The sequence below is a fragment of the Lacerta agilis genome, chromosome 2, assembly GCF_009819535.1.
Source record: "Lacerta agilis isolate rLacAgi1 chromosome 2, rLacAgi1.pri, whole genome shotgun sequence".
NCBI lineage: Eukaryota > Metazoa > Chordata > Lepidosauria > Squamata > Lacertidae > Lacerta > Lacerta agilis.
The window spans coordinates 66,012,090-66,029,142 of NC_046313.1; the positions used below are offsets into that span (position 1 = coordinate 66,012,090).

At 44.6% G+C, this 17,053-nt stretch overlaps 3 protein-coding genes across 14 annotated transcripts in view; 2 read left to right on the forward strand and 1 right to left on the reverse strand.

Moving 5' to 3' along the window:
• Positions 1–392: 392 nt before the first annotated feature.
• On the forward strand, positions 393–11,725 carry RMND5B (required for meiotic nuclear division 5 homolog B). 3 transcript variants are annotated; one of them, XM_033140492.1, is made up of 10 exons: positions 396–680; positions 1,081–1,249; positions 4,271–4,416; positions 5,883–6,017; positions 7,977–8,077; positions 8,492–8,658; positions 8,947–9,112; positions 9,190–9,292; positions 9,417–9,571; positions 10,119–10,555. In XM_033140492.1, exons 2-10 carry the CDS (start codon positions 1,111–1,113, stop codon positions 10,180–10,182), a joined length of 1,176 nt encoding a protein of 391 aa, XP_032996383.1. In that variant the 5' UTR covers positions 396–680; positions 1,081–1,110; the 3' UTR covers positions 10,183–10,555. The 3 variants fall into 3 exon arrangements, with proteins under 3 accessions (XP_032996384.1, XP_032996383.1, XP_032996385.1); XM_033140493.1 differs by lacking the exon at positions 1,081–1,249 and having other exon boundaries at positions 393–680; positions 10,119–11,725; XM_033140494.1 differs by lacking the exons at positions 396–680; positions 1,081–1,249 and adding an exon at positions 3,708–3,756 and having other exon boundaries at positions 10,119–11,725.
• Positions 11,726–13,328: 1,603 nt separating this feature from the next.
• Positions 13,329–15,608, reverse strand: NHP2 (NHP2 ribonucleoprotein). The gene is made up of 4 exons (XM_033140495.1): positions 15,420–15,608; positions 15,243–15,312; positions 14,092–14,197; positions 13,329–13,721 (listed from the first exon to the last, which is right to left on the reverse strand). The coding sequence occupies exons 1-4, from the start codon at positions 15,574–15,576 to the stop codon at positions 13,596–13,598; spliced, it is 459 nt and encodes a 152-aa protein (XP_032996386.1). The 5' UTR covers positions 15,577–15,608; the 3' UTR covers positions 13,329–13,595.
• A 167-nt stretch (positions 15,609–15,775) lies between these two features.
• Positions 15,776–17,053, forward strand: part of BRD8 (bromodomain containing 8) — a 28,265-nt gene continuing 26,987 nt past the window's right edge. For 4 of the 10 annotated variants that reach the window (XM_033140498.1, XM_033140500.1, XM_033140504.1 and 1 more), the window contains exons 1-2: positions 15,776–15,850; positions 16,556–16,652. In XM_033140498.1, coding sequence (XP_032996389.1) covers positions 15,832–15,850; positions 16,556–16,652 — 116 coding nt within the window. In that variant the 5' untranslated portion in view covers positions 15,776–15,831. Of the gene's footprint in view, positions 15,851–16,039; positions 16,083–16,555; positions 16,653–17,053 lie in introns of those variants that run through there. The other 6 variants (XM_033140501.1, XM_033140502.1, XM_033140499.1 and 3 more) reach the window with 5 other exon arrangements.

A 17,053-nucleotide genomic window follows, 5' to 3' on the forward strand; every position in this document is an offset into this window, starting at 1 on the left:
AGCTCTCCCAGAATTGGGCTTATATGGCTCTAGATAAACCAACAGGCTACCTGCATTTTGTATCAGGTGAAGTTTCAAGGGCAGCCCCGTGCAGAATGCACTACAGCTATCAATATATTTACATAGATATGCTCCTTGAGCAAATATTAAAGGTTTGTACCATCTCTGACACCTTGAGCTGAAGAATTAACAGCAATGCTTCAGAAAACCCATAGGAAAACATGCCAGGACTGTGTCACCAGTTGGAGCACTAAAGCTGTTAGGCTTACCAGTTGGAGCACTAAAGCTGTTAGGTTTGCTCGTTCTTAATAGGTACCTTTTTACATAATGAGCTACTTTTCACAAACCGACAAGCCTCTGCCTGATCTGTCACTGCAGAAACACTTCCTTGGGCTTTCAAACTAAAAGTGGGTCCTGATTAGCTTTAAAAATGGTTCATTCCAGTCCTGCACTGCACGTCATCCGAGCCAAGAATGGTCCGTTCCACCCAGCTGTTGCCTGTTGATGGTTCATTCCAGGCGCACCCTATCCGAAAATGAGGATGGTTTGATCCATCATTAGAGAACTTTAGCAGTTATGCCTATATAGGACCGCACCAGGGAAGGAGGCGGCTTGATACGCAATTATTATTCTGTTGTTCCGGTCCGAAGAAGATTGACGTCTCATTCCGCGACTCTCAGGTTAGCTGTTCTCTTTTCCCCTTCCCCACCCTGGAAATGGCTCCGTCCAGTCCTCACACCGACTAGTAAAGGAATGTGCCACTGTAATATAAGGGGTGTGCGTGTGTTCTCCACCCCCACCGTACGGTGGTCTAGTCTCGCCCAGAGAGTGTCTTGAGACGGGTTAAAGTCTATGGCGCCCCTCCCCTTCCCAGTTTGAACGTTCCGGCCGGGCCGTGAAATACACACTCCCAGCCCATAAGGGGCTGCCACAGTACCTTTCCCGTTAAGAGCGGCCAGTACCAAGCGGTTAGGGAGGCCGGAGGTGTGGGGGGATTCCTTTCCGTTCCCTCTCTTCCTCCCGTACACCTTCCCCTTTAGCTCGGGTCTTGACTGGGCGCTCTTGTCCCGCCTCTTCCAGGGCGCGCGCGGCAGAGGCAAGGCCGGGGCGATGGAGCGCTGCGCCTGCGTGGAGAGGGAGCTGGACAAAGTGCTGCAGAAGTTCCTGTGCTACGGCCAGCACTGCGAGCGAGGTCTGGAGGAGCTGCTGCGCTACGTCAGCCAACTGAGGGAGGAGCTGGGCGCTGCAGGTACTCGCGGGGGCCTCCGTCTGGCTGTGGCCAGTCTGCTCCTGCCTCTGAGGGAGCGAGGAAGGAAGGGCGGGTTGGGTGGGTCGAGGACGGCGTCGGGAGCGGCTACAGCTGGTGGCTTCTCGAGTGTACTCCTCATTAGTTCGAAAATATAAGCCCCACCGAGGACAGAATGATCCACCCACTTTATTTATTACATTTATATCCCGTTCTACCAAGAGATGGTGACCTGTTTTGTCCTTCACAACAACGACAACCCTGTGAGGTAGAGCTTAGGCTGAAAGGGAGTGGCTGGGTCAAGGTCGCCCACTTTGGGTTTAAGAGTGGCTAGTTTATCTGAAGAAGTGTGCATGCACACAAAAGCTCATACCAAGACAGAGCTGTCAACCTTCCTTTTTTTTTTTTGCACTGGTAAATGGCCATAGCTGTCAACTTTCCCTTTTTTTGCAATGGGAAACCGCACTGGAATAAGGGAATTTCCAGCAAAAAAAGGGAAAGTTGACAGCTATGTACCAAGAACAAACTTAGTTGGTCTCTAAGGTGCTACTGGATGGAATTTTTTTTGTTTTTTTGTTTTAGCTTCATGTGGACACTATGGGGGTAAAAACAACAACCCTGTCATGTAAGGTAGGCTAACTTGATATGTGGCAGGGCTTCTTCTTTTCTTTTCTTTTCTTTTCTTTTTAGATGCATCAGATGTGTGAAGTGTTACCCTCAGCTGGCAGATATATAATGTGGGTGGGTGGGGGAATTTGTAATCCCTGGAGCCCCAAAAGCAATGAAATGTAGCTACAGGGTGCATCATTTGCTTCAGTCATTTTACAAATGAATTAGATGTGAGTCCCTGTCCAAGGAACTGGAACAAATCTGATTGCATTGTAAGGTTGAGTTACCAACAGTGGAGCGTGTGGTGTGATCCTTGTGGTAGCTGGAAGCTTGTTTGCTTCCTAAAGGAAGTGGTCAACATGTTTCTGGGTTAAGATAGGACTTGTATTGTCCATTCTGTAGCTACACAGTCTAATACATTTCTAACTTCTTACCCTGCCATCAGCCTGAGTCTGGACCAGTCGTGGAACAAGTTACAGTGGTACCTTGGTTTACGAACTTAATCTGTTTCTGAAGTCTGTTCTTAAACCAAATCCGTTCTTCAACTGAGGCGTGCTTTCCCTAATGAGGCCTCTCGCTGCTGGTGCCTTTCCACCGTTTGGCTTCCATTTGTAGACCAAGGTAAAGTTCGCAAACTGGAACACTACTTCCGGTTTTGTGGAGTTCGTAAACCGAATAGTTCGTAAACAGAACTGTTTGTAAACCGATGTATCACTGTACTGTCTTGAAGTCCTTGAACCTTTTGAAACAGAAGCCAAAGAATGGTTGATTGAAGACAGCCATAAATATTGTAACGTTGGCATAATGTGGAGTTGTTCAGGTATCAATGGTAGTGCTATTGACCTGAAGATACAAATTTCCTACAAATCTGAAGTAACTGTGGAGGAGGATGTACTGAAATATCTTCAGGAATGACAGTACTGGTAGATTGTGATCCATCTTGGTAGGGAAGTTGATGTTTACAATCTCAACCTCTACATCTTTGTTTGCTGGAACAGTGTCTCTGGGAGACTATCAGTACATTGAAACTTCAAGGAAATCTGTGACAAAAGGGAAATTTTGGCATGAGTTTGCTGAACCAGAATTTATCAATAAAGTTGTTTGTTTAGGACTGAGAACCAAGGTTTTCTCTAAAACTAATGATGATAAATTGGCACAGCAAAGATTGTGTTAACCAATGAAAGCTATTGTTTATGTTACTAATAGGTTAGTGAAAAGGTTGAATGTGTGTTTTGCTTTTATAGAACGTTCCCCTGTTTTCTTGGAGCCTATTATACTGTAATTTATATTATCATCTATTTGAAAGCAGCAAGATTCCTAGAATTGGTTTTGAGTGTTTCTGCTCTAGAAGCAGTGGGAAAAGCCAATGTGGTGTCATGATTAGAGTGCTGGACTAGGACTTAGGAGACCAGTATATAAATCCCTTTGTGACCATGAAAGCTCATTGGATGACCTTGGGCTGGTCACTATCTCTCAGCTTATCCTAGCTCATAGGGTAGTTGTGAGGATAAAAAGGAAAGAGAGAGAATTACATATGTCACCTTGAGTTTGTTGGAAGAAAAGTGGGATAGATGTAATAATAAATAGATAAAATTAAGATCCCACTCACTCATAGCCCCATTATCTGTTCATTCTCTTACTGGTGAACATAAATTTCTCCCAAGACTAAGATCTGGGGGGAAACTGTTGGCTTCTGTTAATTCCTACCTACCGGTATTCCAGATCAAATTTGTAAGCAATGAGGAAGTCTTGCACTATAGACTACAGGTAACTTGCATCTTACATGATGGTTCAGTTCTGGGAGTCCACATGTAAATGCAAAAATGTGCAAAACTGGTCAGCTTTGGTTGGGAGGGCTCCAGGATGTTGCCAGAGCCCTAGCACTGCCTTCCCAAAGCCAGGTAAGTCAGTGATCACAGCCTTGTGCAGGTGGGTGGAGAATAAATAAATGGAGAGTGGGTTCCCCCTGCTCTCCATGTATTTAATAATTCTTCCTTGGCAATCACTCGTAGCCGAGTAAGATTGTCTTCCGTGAACACGGTTTTAACAATGAGTCGATAAGTGACTGTGGATGCCAATGCTGGATCCACACGTCCTTCCATAGTGGGGACATTGGATTCTGGGTGGGAGTTGATCACGGTGTGGATTTGCCAAGCGTACCTTCCTCTTAGCACGTTTCTCCCTTGCGTCCGGAGTTTGAGTGTCTTCAAAGCCCATGACGCCTTTGGTAAAGGCTGTTCTCCAGTTGGAGCGCTCGCAGGCAAGTGTTTCCCAATTGTTGCTGTTTATACTACTTTTTTATACCCCCCTGCACACAGCTGCAATCATGTAAGTAAAATAAGTGTAAGATGTGAGTTAACTGTATAATCTTGAGCTGGCACCCACACTAAGATATAATTGCTGCTTGTCCTGCAGCCTTGCAACGAACGCCACTGTCTGCTACTCTCTCCCTGGTTATGTCTCAATGCTGTAAGAAGATCAAAGACACAGTGCAGAACCTAGCTTCAGACCACAAAGACATTCACAGCAGTATCTCTCGTGTGGGCAAAGCAATCGATAGGGTGAGTAGGTTTCAGGAGCAAGGTGGGAACCCAAGCATTTAAAACTGAAAACTTGATGAGTTTTGAGAGCAAATGTTTTTCTTGCATGTGCTCCATCGCCCTATATAGAGCTCATTATTGAAACATGGGTCTTTTATGGATTAGTGCAGTGTGCATCTTCTCTCCTATATTGTGCTTTGACTGCATCCACACTGCCTGATTTTACCCAGGCCCACAAATGTCTCCCTGTTTTTCCAGCCTGCAGAACCAGTCTTTCCTCTGTGTTAACACTGAAATCTGGAATTCTGCAAAAAAGAATATTAGATAGTCCAGAGTTCAGTAGTTCTAGTAAACACGTGTGCTTTGTATTGGCTAAACATGGGTGGCTCTTGTTTTTTCTTTTTCTTCACAGACATAGTTTAAATGGGATTAGTTTTGGTTTTGCGGGGCTAGGAGTGAAAGCATGGGGGGCATTAAGCAGAAGAATCAGAGTTGAATCTTGTGAGAATTTCCTTGACTATTGTCAAGGAGAGGGATATTTTTTAAGCCTTGATAGTGAATATGACTAGAAACCATTGCAAACTCTGTTCATGCCATGATAATGTGATCTCTCTACAGTTGCCAGAATGGCAACCCACCTTGCTTTCCAGCATGCATACGTTCCATCAAATGACTATACCCCCTTTTTAAACTCAAAGCTGAAGAACTAGTGGCAAGCACTGTGGGAAGCCTAGATCATGAATATGTTTTTGAAGTTGAAAACAGTAATTCAGCTGTTGTCTGATACATCATTTAAGAAATTGAAGGAAGTTCTCCTGCCTCAACTGAGGATTGGGCCTAGGGTGCTTCCCCATGATTATCTATGGAGAGGAAGACTTAACCTATGTGCTTTCCTTTTGCTGTTAAATCAAGAGCATCCACATTTCTCCAGCGCACAACAAGCCTTTCTACCTATCCAATTCACTGCTCTGAATTCAGCCTTAGTTCTGTGTTGATGATGTTCATAAACAACAAGAGTAGGGCTTTTTCTGTTGATAGTTTCCTCAAGGATAGTCTGTGGGGGAGCTACATGATGATAGTGCTGGGGAGGACACCTCCTTTTTCTCCTTGCCACCAGAATGAAATTAGGTTGAGAGCCGCATCCATGATCTACACACTTTATTGAGGTTCCTAAGCTCTGTTGCTTGCCTGTCGTCTTTTCTCTCAGACTGTTTAAATTACTGGAAACAAGTTACTGACAAGAGTGCCCCTGAATTTGAAAAAAGACTTGCATGGGGTGCAATATGGCTGCCACTACTATGTCCAAAACTTCAATATACTTCTCTACCTGTCTGTAGCTACTGCCAAATTCATAGTGATATGGGATGACAGCTAGTATTGTACTCAGTGCTGATGGAATGCCACTTATTGTTCTAGGATTTGGAATACTACTTGGTCTGGGGCTTTCTTTAGTGCCTGTGAATGACTGACTCCTTGTTCTGTTCCAGCATTTTGATGCTGATTTGTGTGGCATTGTTCCTGCTATGGTCTGGGAGTCTCAAGAGAAGCAGATCCTGGTGTTGGCCATCATAGAACACCTCTACCAACAAGGGATGCTGGGAGTGGCGGACGAACTGTGTCAGGTACAGGGGATTGAGGAGATGGAAGTGCAAATGTTATTCTGTCTTGGGCCCAGTCTTATTCAACATCTTTATCAATGACTTGGATGATGGGCTTGAGAGCATCCTGATCAAGTTTGCAGATGACACCAAATTGGGAGGGGTGGCTAATACCCCTGAGGACAGGATCACCATTCAAAATGACCTTAACAGATTAGAGAACTGGGCCAAAGCAAACAAGATGAATTTTAACAGGGATAAATGTAAAGTACTACACTTGGGCAAAAAAAATGAAAGGCACAAATACAGGATGGGTGACACCTGGCTTGAGAGCAGTACATGTGAAAAGGATCTAGGAGTCTTGGTAGACCATAAACTTGACATGAGTCAACAGTGTGATGCAGCAGCTAAAAAAGCCAATGCAATTCTGGGCTGCATCAATAGGAGTATAGCATCTAGATCAAGGGAAGTAATAGTACCACTGTATTCCGCTCTGGTCAGACCTCACCTGGAATACTGTGTCCAGTTCTGGGCACCACAGTTCAAGAAGGATACTGAAAAGCTGGAACGTGTCCAGAGGAGGGCAACCAAAATGGTCAAAGGCCTGGAAACGATGCCTTATGAGGAACGGCTTAGTGAGCTGGGTATGTTTAGCCTGGAGAAGAGAAGGTTAAGGGGTGATATGATAGCCATGTTCAAATATATCAAAGGATGTCATATAGAGGAGGGTGAAAGGTTGTTTTCTGCTGCTCCAGAGAAGCGGACACGGGGCAATGGATTCAAACTACAAGAAAGAAGATTCCACCTAAACATTAGGAAGAACTTCCTGACAGTGAGAGCTGTCCGACAGTGGAATTTGCTGCCAAGGAGTGTGGTGGAGTCTCCTTCTTTGGAGGTCTTTAAGCGGAGGATTGACAGCCATCTGTCAGGAATGCTTTGATGGTGTTTCCTTTTTTTTTAAGATTTTATTATTTTCTACATTAAACAACAAATACATCAAACAAATAAACAAAAACAATTAACAAAGGATAAAACAAAGAAAACACATCAAACACATTAAAACAACATAAGAATAACAAAAAGAAACCTATACATACCTACACAGGAACACCAAAAGAAAATAATTGTTTAATTCTAATTTCAATTTTCTTTGGGGGGACTTCCCCCGTTCTCTCAACTGCATTTAATATCAATATACTTTGGTAACTTTATAACTATTTTCTTTACATTCACCACTATTCTTAATAATCATAAAGATACTAACTAACCATATATAATTCATTACTTAAACAACATATCCTTAGACATTTCTAAATATTTTAAACCATTCATAACATTACTTCTTGTGTACTATTTTCATCTAACATCAACTAGCTAAAGCCAATTAAACAAGCCAGTTCTGCTTCAAATATCTAACTTTTCACGATTTTTTAAATAGTCCTTAAATTTCTTCCAATCTTGTTGCACCTTCTCCTCCCTCTGGTCTCGGAGTCTCGCGGTCAGTTCAGCGAGTTCCATAAAGTCCATTAGCTTCATCTGCCATTCTTCCACTGTCGGGATCTCTTCACCTTTCCAGTTTCTTGCAAGTAAAATTCTAGCAGCTGTTGTGGCATACATAAGCTTTGATGGTGTTTCCTACTTGGCAGGGGGTTGGACTGGATGGCCCTTGTGGTCTCTTCCAACTCTATGATTCTATGATTCTATGATTTGCATGGTGTATGGGAACCAATAGTTGTATCTCTACATTGTGCCATGGCGCTGCTTGGTATTGGCCATTGAGATGTGCCAGGAAAGGTCTCTGTTTCTTGCTTACAAATGCAGGAGGATCAGAAGCCTGAACCTGCCAGCCAGTTCCACTGCAAAGTACAACAAGCTGCCTATTCTATCCAACCTGCAGAGGATGGTTATGTACTTGACAGCCTCCCTCTGGGAATATTTACCTTGCCTTGAGCCTTGTTCTTAATTTGGCTTGCCCTTCCACAGGAATCCACTGTGAATGTGGATGTAGACTTTAAAAAGCCATTCCTGGAACTTAACAGCATATTGGAAGCTCTGCACAAACAGGATCTGGAGCCTGCTCTGAGGTAAGAATGAATAGCTATATACTGTTTCCCCCCCTTAGGAAGTACAGTGGGAGAGGAAACAGAGTCCTAACAGAATGATTTTGAAGTAGGGCCTATGGCAAGGACCATTGGGGGAACCACACTCCTCATTATCAGTGAGTCTATCCACTCTGCGGGTCTGCCATCTTTTCTCTTCCAACAAGCACCGAGAAGTTCTGCTTGTTTTGTTTTCACTCATTATCTTCTACACAAAGCCAGGGTATTCCTGTAATAAGATACCTGAATTTGTGAGCTCACGGCATGCTGAGAAAATGCTGCTGCAACCTGCCTCAGACCAGGTCATCCACAAATATGTAGCTTGGATTGGAGTAGCACCCACCCTAAAGCAGCTTTTTATGTAGATGATGGCATTGAACAGTGTTGTCTCTTGCTCAGTTGGGCAGTCTTTCACCGACAGCAGCTGGCAGAAATGAACAGCAATCTGGAGTTCCGGCTGCATCGGCTACACTTCATCAGGCTCCTTGCTGGTGGTCCAGGCAAGGAGCTAGAGGCCCTGAGCTACGCACGTCATTTCCAGCCCTTTGCTCACCTGCATCAGCAAGGTGAGGTTGTTTCCAGAAGCCTACTCTGCTACTTGTTCCTTGGGAGGAGCTTTCTTGCCTTTAGGCTGTTTCTCTCGGTCTTGCTGCACCCAATAGAATGGGCTCCTATTTTGTTGCTTCAAAGTGTTTGGAGTTTCCCTTTTTAGTAGGGGAAGTCTTGGGAGTTGTTGACTCAGGCTGGTCAGTCATAGGTATCACCAGTTCCCAATAACTGGTTCCATAACAGGCCAGCCCTGTTAGTAAAAGTATGTTTACCTGAGTGCTGCTTCCTGCATTTGTCATCTGCAGAGATCCAGGTGATGATGGGCAGCCTGGTGTACCTGCGCTTGGGCCTTAAGAATTCTCCATATAGGCATCTTCTGGATGAGAGTCAGTGGACTGAGATTTGTGAGATATTCACTCATGATGCCTGTGCCCTGTTAGGTCTGTCAGTGGAGTCACCTCTGAGTGTCAGGTAAAGCTTGATATGGGTGGGACTGGTGGTGGATTGAGCAGTGCTGAGCTATCTCCTCCCTCCTTCTCTCTCGGCAGCTTTGCTGCAGGATGTGTAGCACTGCCGGTGCTGATGAACATCAAGGCTGTGATTGAGCAGAGACAGTGCACAGGTGTCTGGAGCCACAAAGATGAGCTGCCGGTGAGTGCCTGGCCCATTCAGGGGTAGGGTGCTATGAGAGAGCTGCAGGGTGGGGATATTTTTGTGGAAGAAAGTTAACTATAAGCAGGTGATGGGCCTAATTATTTTCTGCTTGTTTTATCAGATTGAAATTGAGCTTGGGATGAAATGCTGGTACCACTCGGTCTTTGCATGTCCCATTTTGCGCCAGCAGACAACTGATTCTAACCCACCCATCAAGCTCATCTGTGGGCATGTTATTTCTCGAGATGCCCTTAACAAGCTCATCAATGGAGGGAAGTGAGTGGTTTTTACAAACTGTTGTTACTTTCCTCAATTCTGGGAGGCTGTGGTTGATGAACTCTTGCCTGAAAACTCGAAGTATCCAGGCTCCCCTATCTGGGAAATGCTGTGGTCACCTCGACAGGATTAGATTCCCCACACGTCTCATTTCCATGTAGGTCCAGGAAGTTCCTTTTATCCTGAAGCAGTTTCTCGCTATCATTTTATTTTTTTGGACTACATGTTAGTTTCACTGTGTCTGCTGCTCTCCGCTGGGTAACTTGGTCATACTGCAGTTGCTATAGTAAGGGGGACCTTAGCATTGCTCCTTGTAGTTTCTGAGGTAGGGCTTAGTAACTGGCAAGCCCAAGGCCAAATCAGACTTGTTAACAGGGCAGAGAAGAGAGTGAGGTAGTGGACCAAACACCAGGACTTGCTAGTGGTCTACTGAAAGTATGGGTCTGGGTCAACTTCCTGCTTATCTGCTTTAGTGGTCTGGTAGGACTACTTGCCAATGAGAATTCTAAGGCCTTGTTTTGATTCTGATCTTTCTTTCTTTGTGCAGGCTGAAGTGTCCATATTGTCCCATGGAGCAGAGCCCAGCTGATGGAAAACGCCTAATCTTTTGATAATGGCATGCCTTGGAGATGTTCTGGTGAAAATAGGCTATTGGGATAATGCTTGATGGAAGGTGGCATATGCTGGCAGGAGTGGTCTTCTGCTGTGAACAGTATTAGCTGCTACAGGCTGGGAACTGACTTAGCTCACTGGGCCAGAGGAGAGCAATCTTATGTCTACTGTAAGCCAAGCCACATTATTCTGTACTCCTCGCAACATACTACTTCCTAGGATCCTTCCTGGGATCTTTAACTGGCAGTGACCCTTCCTAGCAAGATGGTTTACACTCTCCCCATGCATAGCTCTACTTGTTGAGATACAGCTTGTATCACAAATAGTACACAGGGAGCTGTTGCTGCTATTTTTAAAACACTTCAAGATAAATCTAGTTCTTTTTTCTGTTTCAATCCATTGTTTTGAAGGGGGGAAAAGTATTAGAGCTGCCTTTCTCTTCCCACTGCCCAATCTGTGCTTTTGACAATGGGAAGGATGGAATTTAAGTTGGGAGAAGTATGCTGGAAACTTGGCTTACTATTTTGAAGAAAAGTTTAAAATAGGTTGGAAATGCAATGGTGAGAATATATGCATCAACAAAGGTGGAGTTTGGGCCCTCTGTGTACTAATACACAGTGTAGCTCTTCAGAAAACATGGTATGAGTAATAAGGTGTATTGTTTCCTAATGAAAATGAGACCACCTCCTTACAATTGAAAAACTGGGACAGGACTATAAAGAAATCCACACTTTATGACAGGTACATGATTGCAGCTTGCTGCTTTTGAGTGTTAGAAAGCCTAGCTAAGCTGCCTTATCCATTGTGAATGAGTAGAAAATGGAAAAGTACCATGACTTTGTGCAGGTTGAGAAAGCTGGTAAATAGTAACTATCGTTGAGACATCCTTAAAAGTAGGTATACAGTCTATTTTATTCAATAAATTTGAAGTAATCCTTTCTCCTGTTGCTGACAATTCACAGAATTTGCAAGTACTCATTAAGGTTATAGAAACATACCAGAACCTGACTAGGTGAACTATGTTAGGCAATGGTCCTAAAAAAGCTCTGTAATATTTGAGAATGGGGGTATGGATCATTAATAGGGATCTTGAATCTGATTTAGAGATCTGAACTCCCTTGGGACTAGACCTGAAAGTAATATTAAAACTGGCAGTTTAAATCTGTGTTGCTTGAAGTCTAAACTTAGCTTTGAAAGCTGAGCCCATTTTTATTAGAGTGGTGAGGGTAAATAGTTTAAAGCTGTAGGTGCAGGAGTTGGTGCCTACAAGTTGCACTTTAATTAGCTTTTTTGTTGTTTTACAAAATGCAGTAGTTTGGAGTATCAGTCTGGAATAACAGTGGGTGTGAAGATCTGCACTAGCCTGGAGAAAGACATTTAAAGATACTTTTCTGATGCCACAGAAATCCTTTGACATCAAAGGTTTTTTTCCACACTGCATGTATTCTTAGTTTTTCTTCCTCCGAGGCACCAGGAACTGTTAAACCCAGGACAGAGATGGATGGCATGGAAATACAGCTAAATAAATTTCTTTTCAGCAAACTTGGTGTATGGTTTTCGGTGTGGATATATTTAATAATAATAATATATTATTTGTACCCCGCCCATCTGGCTGGGCTTCCCCAGCCACCCTGGGCGGCTTCCAACAAATGTTAAAATACATTAAAATGTCACAGATTAAAAACTTCCCTAAATAGGGCTGCCTTCAGGTATTTTCTAAATGTCAGGTAGTTGCTTAGCTCTTTGAACTCTGATGGGAGGGCGTTCCACAGGGCAGGTGCCACTACCAAGAAGGCCCTCTGCCTGGTTCCCTGTAGCTTTGCTTCTTGCAGTGAGGGAACCACCAGAAGGCCGCTAGATCTTAAGTGTCCAGGCTGAATGATGGGGTTGGAGACGCTCCTTCAGGTATACAGGACCGAGGCCGTTTAGGGCTTTAAAGGTCAGCACCAACACTTTGAATTGTGCTCAGAAACGTACTGGGAGCCAATGTAGATCTCTCAGGTACAGTGTTATGTGGTCCCGGCAGCCAGTCCCAGTCACCAGTCTAGCTGCCGCATTCTGGATTAATTGCAGTTTCCAGGTCACCTTCAAAGGTAGCCCCATGTAGAGCGCATCAAGTGGGAGGTAACTAGAGCATGCACCACTCTAGCGAGACCGTCTGCAAGCAGACTGCGGGTCTCAGCCTGCGTACCAGATGGAGCTGGTAGACAGCCGCCCTGGACACAGAATTAACCTGCGCCTCCATGGACAGCTGTGAGTCCAAAATGACTCCCAGGCTGCGCACCTGGTCCTTCAGGGGCACAGTTATCCCATTCAGGACCAGGGAGTCCCCCACACCTGCCCGACAAAAAGAAACATTTTTCTTAAAGCAGACACGTTCCTGACAATATTGCTTTTAAAGCCTCTCAACAGAGCAAAACTCTTACACAAGTGTAGTCTGAACTTGTCTGAACTATCCATCTCTTGCTTGTTTATTTTTATTTTCTTTATTAAATATATATACCACCTTTCCTCTAAGGAGCTCAAGGTGGCATACATGGCTTTCCCTCCCCATAAAACACAACAACCCTATGAGGTAGATTAGCCATGACTACTAGTCCAAGGTCACTCAGTGAACTTCATGGCAAGTGGGGATTTGAACTCTGAACTCCTAGGCCCTAGCCTAGTCCAACACTACACCAGAGTGTAGGGCATCTCGGAGGTGCTATTTCGGGGGGGGGGGCATCTATTGAGGGCAGAGAAGCTGACGTTGAGATCCTTCTCTCACGAGACTGTGAAAAGTTCCACAGGTGGTGCTTCTTTTAAAAGTCCAAGGATGTTTACAAGAGAGAAGCTATGGACCTGCAGGCCCCAAAGTCCTGCCCCAGCCCAACTATGCCAGCCCTCACACTGAAATAAATGGGATGGACACTGCTGAAGGGAGAAAACAACAACACCCACTGCCACCTTCTGCCCTGCCAAGACAGGGATATTGCAGTTTCTCTACCATGTGTGGATTGATCAGCTTACATATTAAGAGCCTATAAATTTAAAAATCATTTTATCTACTTCAAGTGGAAGAATGTAAAAGTTAGTGAACACTTCACCATGGCAAGGATAAGTTGTGGTACGTAGGGGTAAATAGTGTATTGTAATAGACACTACACAACATTACAAGTGTTTTAATTAGTTTAATCTCTCCACCTCCCCCCCCCAGCTTCACAAACTTCCCTTGCTGCAAGACAAGTCAATAACTTCTTTCTAAATCAGTTGCTTAATAACTGGCACTTGAAGCGGGTATGAGCCACAGGGCTGGTGACAGTGCCAATTGCAGTATTCTCTTCCTTGCCCCGCTCCTCTAAAATCAGGGTCAAGCTACTGCCCGGGCAAGTGCCTGTTTGTCAGTCTTAGTAGCATCTCTTACTGATGTTCTTCACAAAGGGAGGGGAAGAGCCTCCACATCCTCCATACACTCGTCATAGGCTTCCTGATATTCCTCATGGGGCTTGATCATGATAACACACGTTGGTCGCTTTGAACCTGCAGCTGCTCCCAAGTCCTGAAAGAAAAAAACAGGAAAGCAGCATTCAGTCTCCTAATTCACATACATTCTTAACCCGAGGTACCGCTGTACAAGGTTCCCTTTTTTACTTAAAGCAGCAAACAGACCATGTGCCAATTTACATGGAGAAATTATATAAATGCCAGCTGCGTGACACTGCTCTTCTAGAATAACCAAGATTTCTGTTCCTTATCAGGATGCAGGTCTACAGCGAAGAATAAAAATTCTACAAGAAATTGAAGCCGTATTTTAATACTAGCATGGAAACAAAACAAACGTCAGAATCCTGTTCATTTCCAACTCTACATATAGTTTCCACTCTAGATCCACAAGAAAGAGATCCTTTTCTTCTACTTCCCCACCCTACCGTTTTGGAAGGAATGTAGACATATGGAAGGCTCCTGTCTTCACACATGATGGGGATGTGGCAATAGACATCAATAGGAAGTGTGTCTCCTGCAAGAACTGTGATCCTAGGAGAGACAGTCAATGCAGCATCAGCAACAAAAATAAGACCAGAGCAATGCAAGTAGAGAAGACAACAAACACATTAAAACAGATATATTATGAATATTTCCAAATATTTGATATTGTAATACAGTTATAATCCTGTGTATACTTATTAAATTGTGCTTCATCTCTGCAGTCATCATTTGCACAAATAGAGATTTCAAGCATGCATGTACACAGGTAAGGGAGCAGGGGAAATAACTCACTGAGGCAAGTACCGGTAGGTCCACGCAAGGCAAAAAACTTACTATGCAGAGCCAAGTGAAACTAGGTCTGATGAAAAGGAGTAAACTTTGTTTTTGCTGGGCAAAGTACACTCATTTGCATGCAAGACACCCTTACTCACTCTCACACACAACCAGATTGTTTCTCTGGTGATGCCTTCAAGGATGAGGGCCTTCAAATGTTGCAAATTGGATAATCCCTGACAACTAGCTATGCTAGCTGTGACCAAGAGGGGCGGCAATCTAATGGTATCTGAAGGGCCAGAGGTTCCCCACCCTTGTATTAGCACTGCCTTCGCCAACCAGGTGCCCTTCAGGTGTTGTGGACTACAACTCCTATCAGCTGTGCTGGCTGCAGCCCTGAGCTGCAGCCAAAATATCTGGAAGGCACCAGTTTGGCAAAGACGGAACTAAAAGCACAGAGTCCCTTCAGTCCCTTTGTCTCTTGCACCAACAATATCACAGGATTATAAACTAGTTGAGGATTATTTGTAAACTTGCAACCCGGAACATCTCAGAAAATGGCATCTACTGATTCCAAAGCTGTGTGTATGTGTGTGTGTGTCTACAACACATACCTGCGTCTCTCTCTCTCTCTCTCCCATAGATAGATAGAGACAGAAAGAAAGAGGAGTTCCTAACACGGCGGGAGTTCATGCTCCTATGGGGACCAGACCTGGCGAACCAGACTGGCTCCGAATTCAAAATCTGAACTGCTAGCGTCAGGCAGCGGCCCGGAGAGGGAAAGAAGGCACATCGCGTCGCAACGGCGCGGAGTTCTTACCCCTTCTCGCCTTTATTGATGAATTTCTGGACCTCTTTCACCCCACGCCGGATCTGTTTCTGCTTCGATGCTGCAAGTCAAACGGGAGATTTTCCAGCAAGGGTTGTTGGACGGAGCCCCCACCGCCCGCGAAAGCCGGACTGCCCTCCTTCCCCTCCCCTCCCCTTCCACGCGCACCTTTCTTGATGCACTTGTACAGCTTGCGCGTCAACTTGCGGGAGGCCAGAGGACGCGCGATGGCGTTCACGTTCTCCACCAGCTCGTGGTACGACTTCTCCGGGGTCGCCTCGGGCTCCGGCTCTTCCCTCGACTCCTGGTGCTTGGCTTTGCCCATGTTTGCCGCCGCCGAAAGAATGCAGACCCACGTGCGGCCACTTCCGCTCCTGACCCCCCCCCGAGCAAGGAATTCTGGGAAGGTAACCATAGAGCTCAAGGGGAGGGAAAGACCTTGTTTCCGGTCACCCCATTGGTCAGCCAGCTCTGCCATCATCCAATAGAAAAGCGACTTTGAGGAATAGGTGCCTCCTTCTCCTTCCTCCTCGGAGCCAGTTTCCCAGCAAGCATCGCGCTTGTTCGCGTCTTCGGGAAGATGGCGGCGGGGACGGGTAGTGAGTGGAGGTCTTTCTTTGGGGAAGGAGGGACATGGCGCGGAGAGGGGAGCTAGGGTTGGCCCCGCCTTAAAAAAAAAACTAGATAAGAATGCCTGTTTCTTGGTTGAGCGAAGCTTCGTTTGATGTGTCACGTGTCAGGCAACTTTTAACATGACAGGAGCCCTTTCCCTCTCGTCCTTTAAGAAAGGTTGGTTGGGAGGTGGCTTGTCTCAAAGGCCTCCGATGACAGGTCAGTTTTCTCCTTAGCTGAGGTACCCGGGAATAACTGCATAGGAGGTAGTAAAAGGCCTTATGCTAAGCCAGACCAACGGCTTATTTGTTGTTCATACTGACTGGCAGTGACTTTCCAGGGCTTCAGACAGGAATCTTCTCTACCACTAAGTGAAGGCACCTCTTCAGGGTTTCAGATGGGAATGTTTCCTGAGATTAACAGGAAATTGACCCTGTGACTTTTTGCATGCAACATATATTCTCTGCCACTGAGTTGTTACCAGTAGACTTTTCATTGAGTTGCTGTATGAGATGACTTTTAGTGTGGCTGTTTTGTTTGTTTGTTTGTTTTTGGATATGGAGGGTGTAGGGGCTTGAAAACCAAACTTTTAAAAGCAGCATGGATTGAGATAGATTTAATTTAGTTTGAGGGTTCTTTTTAAGTATGTGGGCATATTGCAACACCGTAATGTTTATCTTTTTCCACATCAGAGCACAAGTTGCTGAGTGCTGGGCCTACAGAGCCATGGTCTATCCGGGAAAAACTTTGCTTGGCTTCTTCAGTAATGCGGAGTGGAGACCAGAACTGGTAAGAAACGGATATAACTGTTGGCTACATAAAAACTGTTGCTAAACACAGTTCCTGCTATGCCTTGGAACATAGTTGAATGCATATTGTTTAACCGTATTACATACTTCATAAAGAACCCTCAATTGATTTGTGGTGGTTCTTATTCCAAACACAAGAAGTAATTGAATACCCTTTGTGATCCTAACTTTGCAAGTGTTGGAAAAATTGTTAAAAACAGAATTGTAGGATTGCAAGACTAGGTAGCATACCAAAAACCTACTGAGAAAGGATTTTCTAGACATTAGCCAATGAGCTTGAACATATAACCCAGCTACATATTACATAGTTAACTATGCTAAAATAATCTTGTGTCAGATAATTGCAAAATTTAATTCTAAATATATAATCAACAATATACA